The sequence below is a fragment of the Cyprinus carpio genome, chromosome B8, assembly GCF_018340385.1.
Source record: "Cyprinus carpio isolate SPL01 chromosome B8, ASM1834038v1, whole genome shotgun sequence".
Classification (NCBI taxonomy): Eukaryota; Metazoa; Chordata; class Actinopteri; order Cypriniformes; family Cyprinidae; genus Cyprinus; species Cyprinus carpio.
In genome coordinates this window covers 1,281,359-1,287,664 of record NC_056604.1, presented here as the reverse complement: position 1 = coordinate 1,287,664, position 6,306 = coordinate 1,281,359, and the positions used below count along the sequence as shown (strand labels likewise).

The window sequence follows — 6,306 nt, the reverse complement described above, 5'->3', positions numbered from 1 at the left end:
ATAAAAGTTATATAATTATTTGACACCACTAGAATCTACTCAAATCATGTATCATATCAAATAAAAAAAAATTTATATATATATATATATATATATATATATATATATATATATATATATATATATATATATATATATATATATATATATATATTAGGGCTGTCAAATGATTAATCACGATTAATCACATCCAAAAAGTTTTGTTTACATAATATATGTATGTGTACAGGGTATATTTATTATGCATATATAAATACACACACATAAATTATATATTTAGAAAATATTTACATGTATATACATTTATATATTTATATTCTTATATTTTATATTATATATAAATATATTTAATTATAAAGCATAACATATTCTTCTTAAATATATACATGCATGTGTGTGTATTTATATATACATAATAAATATACACAGTATACACACATATATCATGTAAACAAAACTTTTATTTTGGATGTGATTAATCGTGATTAATCATTTGACAGCCCTAATATATATATATATATATATATATATATATATATATATATATATATATATATATATATATATATATATATATATAAATCTAAAACTACACTTTTACATATTCTTCAGTTATTGAAAAACGAAATCATGTCCTGTCTCTCTGTGTATTTGTGCAGGAACACCACCAGATGTCCTCAGCTGCTTTATCGTGCTCCACAGCAGCCACAGTAAAAGACAAAGAATGCCTGAACATTCATTCATTTATTCCTTTTATAAAAACATAGCATTTCTAAACAGATTTTTAAGACCTAAAAAGAATAGAAATCTATCAACAACATTAGACACAACATTATAAACCTCTGTGCACAGTATGTACAGTTTGAGAGCTGTGGGCATCAGAGCTCATAGAAGTCCAGATGAGCGCCGGACTGGAAGTCATTGTCCAGCAGGAGCTTCATGAGTTTGGCTCCGGACTCTTCGCAGGAGAGCAGCTGGCCCTCGGAGAACATGGAGGAGAAGGAGCGCCGCAGCTGCAGATCTCCAGAGGAGCGCCGCGCCTGCAGCTGCATGTCTGTGTCCAGAGGACCTGCGGAACAAAACACACTGATCTTATAAAAGCTGATTGACTCACAGTAAAGATCACTTACACTATCAGTTATCTGTCTGTCATCAGAAGTGTGTTTTTCCTGGTGTCACATTGTCCCTCAAACCAGCGATTCCCAAACCAGACACCTCTGAGCTAAAATTGTCTTAAAAAGTCCCTTGGGATGTTTTTTTGAGAGTTAATTTAAGAATTTAATTTAATTTCAGAATTAAGTATTTTATTTAATTTAAGTGTTAATTTAAATTGTTTTTAATTTTAAATTATTTATTTTAATTTTACATTTATTTTTAGCTTTTTTAAATTATATATTGTACATTATTATGATTGAATTGTAATGTTTTACATTATTTTTTTTGTTTTAAAATTAGTTATTTTGATTTTACATCTTTTTGATTTAATTTTTAGTAAGTGTTTTATATTAATAGTTTTTAGAATATTTTTTGTTATTTATTTATTTGTTTATTTTTACTTCTTTTATTTCAAGTGTTTTGTTTTAGTTGTTTTACTAATTTTAATTTGACATTTCTATCATTTAATTTCAAGTATATGTTTTAGTTTGCCGGTTTTAGTTAAATAGTTTTTTAATTATTTAATTTTTACATTTTTATGAGTTAATTTTTAGTAAGTGTTCATTTTAATTGTTTTTATTTTAAAATGATTTATTTTAATTTGACTTATTTATTATTTCATTTGTCATATTTTCTTTTAAAATGATTTATTTATTCATTGTAATTTGATGATTTAATATTTAATGTGATTTTCAAATTGGTTTAAAATTAATTAGTCTATTTAATTTTTACATTTTTTGTGGTTTGATTTTTAGTGTTTTATTTTATTTGTTTATTTTTAGATGATTAATTCAATTTCAAATTTTTGTGATTTAATTTTCAGTAAGTGTTTTATTTTAAATGTGTTTATTTATTTATGACTTTACATTAGTATGAATTTGTTAATGTGTAAGATGCGCCTGCAAGTATCCGCGGCACTCACCGGGTGCGTAACTGAGCACTCTTACATCCGGCTCCTCCTCGGCTAACACGCGGAACATCATGTCGCGGGCGGCTTTCCCGGTGCAGTACAGGGCCCAGGACGGGAAGGGCTTCAGCGCACACAGAGAGCTGATGTTGACCACCGAACGCCGCAGACCCAGACGGCGAGGAAACGCTTGAAGGACGCCGGCGGTCAGACTGAGCGCTCCGCTGACGTTCAGAGAAAGGTACCGGTTGACCTCCGCAGGATCCGTGAAGGTCAGAGCGAAGCGAGACACGTCACCCAGAGACGCTGAAACCGAAGAGGACAAACGATCACTCACGTTCTTCACATTACAGGAGAAAGTTCACATTACAAAACTACTTTATGACTAAGGATTTCTGTCTTGTTTTCCAGCGCAAATATCTAAACATGCTTAAATCAAGATACATTTAACAGCAAAGTGACATCTGAGATAAAATCTTGTTTTCTGAGAAATGTACTAAAAGCAAGAAAATATATGCTTACAACAAGAAAAATATGTGCCAATCTTGTTTTCCTTTTTATTTTTTATTTTTTTTATTCTGACCTCATTAGTAGATATTTGTTTTTGTTTAAAGTATAAAATCATTAATTTTTCAGAAAACAAACTTGATAAAGTTATTTTGCTTCAAGTAAATTTTCATATTTGTACTGGAAAAGAAGACAAAAATAATGAAGAAAATCATATTTTGGATTGTATATAAATCAATAATAGAAAAATAGGTTTTAAATGTATAAATTCCTTAAAAATAAAATATATTTTAATGAACTATTTAAAAAAACTAAATAAAATATTTTTAAAGAATTACATTATAAATATAGATTTAAATGAATAAATAATACTAATATCTCAAAGTACAAAAAATTTAAATATTTATTTAATAATGTTTCAATATTAGGACTGGAAAACAAGACAAAAATACTAAATCAATTATTTAAAAAAAAACTTTAGAATTTACATTTTATTGATTTTATTTTTAGTAAGTTAGAGCTTAATTTGACATTTTAAGGATTTAATTTATAGAAAGTGTTTTATTTTAATATTTTTTTATTTTTAAATATTGCTATTTTAATTTTATTTGTTTGTTATATATTTTTTATTATACATTTAAATTTACATTTTTATGATTTAAATTTGTATTAAGTTTATGCTGTTTTTATTTTAAAGTTGTTTTAAATTAACATTAAGATTTGTAGTGTAGTTTAAGTTTTTACTTGTTTTTATTCTAAAATTATTTATATATATATTTTTAAATAAAATAATTAGAAAATGACATCATAAAAAATAAATAAAAGGTAGATTTAAATAAATTAATATATAATACATCTAACAGTACAGTACTATATGGCATCTATATATATTATTTGTACTGGAAAACAAGGCAAAAATACTGAGTAATAAATAAATAAATATATAAATAAATAAATAATTATATATATTATTATTATTATTATTATTATTATTATTATTATTATTATTGTTATTATTATTATTATTATTATTTATTTATTAAATTTTTTTTTTTTTCAATCCAGCACACCTGCATTGTTGATCAGGAGTATGTGGTCCATTTCTGACACCGAAGTCTCTTTAGCTGCCTGAACCGTTTTTTCCACACCTTCCTTCTTCTCCAGATCGGCTTGCACGCAGCGGACGTCCAGTTCGTTCTGTCTGCCGTACAGAGTTATGATGTCCTCCTTCAGCTGGTTGAGCTGCTCTGAGGTTCGAGCGACCAGCATCAGGACGGATCTGGGCTTCAGTAGGCAGCTGAGCTGAAACGCAAGCGTCCGGCCGAAGCCTTTCGAAGCTCCTGTGATGATGCACAGAGCTCTGCCCAGATCCCTGGACTCTTGAGAGATCTCGTCTTCCATGTGAGGATGCTGCTGAAAGCCTTCAGAGACGCTGGATGTTGTGTGTTGATGCATCTCAGCAGCGTGTGGTGCTTTATATCAAGCGACTCCGAGAAGAACGAATGCATTTGATGCACTGAGTCACAAAAGATCATTCATAAAAAGAGAGTCGATGCCGTTTAATCATGCATGAGCCCGTAAAATACGATGAGTTCTGTGTGATAGAAAAGTACAGCATGTGGTGTTTGATCATGACCTAGAGATGGAACAAATTAATGTTTTTTTAATGTTTCAGAAAGAAACAAGCTTCCATAGTTTTCTATTGTAATACATTTTAACTGTAATTTATTTCTGTGATGCGCAGCTGTATTTTCAGCATCATTACTCCAGTCTTCAGTGTCACATGATCTTCAGAAATCATTCTAATATGATGATTTACTGCTCAAGAAACATTTCTGATTATTATCAATGTTGAACACAGTTGTGCTGCACAATATTTTTGTGGAAACTGTGATACGTTTTATTTTTCAGGATTCACAGATGAATAGAAAGTTCAGAAGACCAGCATTTATTTGAAATAGAAATCTTTTGTAACATTAGAAATGTCTTTACTGTCACTTTTGATCAATTTAATGCATCCCTACTGAATAAAAGTATTAATTTCTTTCTATTTTTTTTCTTTATTATTCAAGATTTATTTTTAATGTATCACAGTTTCCACAAAAATACTGTTTTCAACATTGATAATAATCAGAAATGTTTCTTGAGCAGCAAATCATCATATTAGAATGATTTCTGAAGATCATGTGACACTGAAGACTGGAGGAATGATGCTGAAAATACAGCTGCACATCACAGAAATAAATTACAGTTTAACAGATATTCACATAGAAGACAGCTGTTTTACATTCTAATAATATCTCATATTTTTACTCTATTTTTGATCAAATAAATGCAGCCTTGGTGAGCAGAAGGGACTTTTTTGCGAAACAGTAAATAAATCATAATTACTCCAAACTTTTAACTGGCAGTGTAATTCATTTAAAACCACTGAGTTTCATCTGAAACTTTTTCAAACGAGAAAGACAAGCATTTTATTATACAGGAACCCACAAAAAGAGTGAAGCAGAAGAGCAGAAGTGTAAACGCGGAACAGGACAGAAAAGAGATTCTCTTTCATTGGTTACACAAGCAGAACTATATTAATTATGATATATGAAATACATCATCTGTTTAAAATAGTGCAGCAATCGTTGAAGATGGCTGTGTGTGTCATATAGAGTATTTAATGCCCATCACTAATTTTCAGAGCAGCAGATGTTGATGTGTTCTCATGCGATGGTCAGGAGGACAAAATACAGTCAGTGATGGTGTTCCTGTCACATGATGTGGTCACATATCAGTCTCTGTGAATTAAAAATCAGGCACCGGGCGACGAATTAAACAGACTATATATGCAACACAGTTCCAGTGGGTCATTCGGGTTTAGAGAAATAAGCTTAATCTATTGGAAGATTTTTTTAAAAAATTGTTTAAAAAAACTTGTTTTCTTTTAACCTTCAAACAATGCAATGCAGAATTCAAAATACAGGGAAAAACACCGGTGAAAAATCAACACATTACAGTGGGCCCAATTTTAAAAGTATAAATTTCTTTACATTTTTCATCTTTATTATTCAAGATTTATTTTTAATGTATCACAGTTTCCACAAAAAATATTGGGGAATTTATTTTATTTATTTTAGAGTGCACTGTAAAAATGTTTGGTCAGATGACTAGAAAAATGTGCTTCAGGATCAGGATGAGCATGAGATCAATAGCCAAGTATGACACACACACACACACACACACACACACACACACACGCATGCACACACACACACACACACACACAAACTCTCACACACACACACACACAAAAACACAAAAAAAAAAAAACAAAAACACACACACACACACTCACACACTCACACACACACACACACACACACGCTCACGCACACACACACGCGCTCACGCACACACACACACGCACGCATGTTTTTAAAGAAGTCTCTTCTGCTTACCAAGGCTAAATTTATTTGATAAAAAATGCAGATTTTTTTTTTTTAATTGTTAAATAATTTTACAATTTAAAATAACTGTTCTCAATATTAATATACTTTAAAATATTATTTATTTCTGTGATGCGCAGCTGAATTTTCATCAGCCAATACTCCAGTCTTCAGTGTCACATGATCCCTCAGAAATTATTATTATATATTATATATATACTCTTAATATTTCTTTAGACCACCTTTTTTTTTAATTATCTTTGATTACAGTGTGCATTTGTTGTGGCATTGTTTTGACAAACT

General features: G+C 29.8%; 1 protein-coding gene across 1 annotated transcript; it reads right to left on the bottom strand.

The window, feature by feature from the left end:
* Positions 1-649: 649 nt before the first annotated feature.
* sprb (sepiapterin reductase b) lies at positions 650-4,006 on the bottom strand. Its single transcript, XM_042729198.1, has 3 exons — positions 3,640-4,006; positions 2,078-2,368; positions 650-1,069 (listed from the first exon to the last, which is right to left on the bottom strand). The coding sequence occupies exons 1-3, from the start codon at positions 3,968-3,970 to the stop codon at positions 879-881; spliced, it is 813 nt and encodes a 270-aa protein (XP_042585132.1). The 5' UTR covers positions 3,971-4,006; the 3' UTR covers positions 650-878.
* Positions 4,007-6,306: the final 2,300 nt, after the last annotated feature.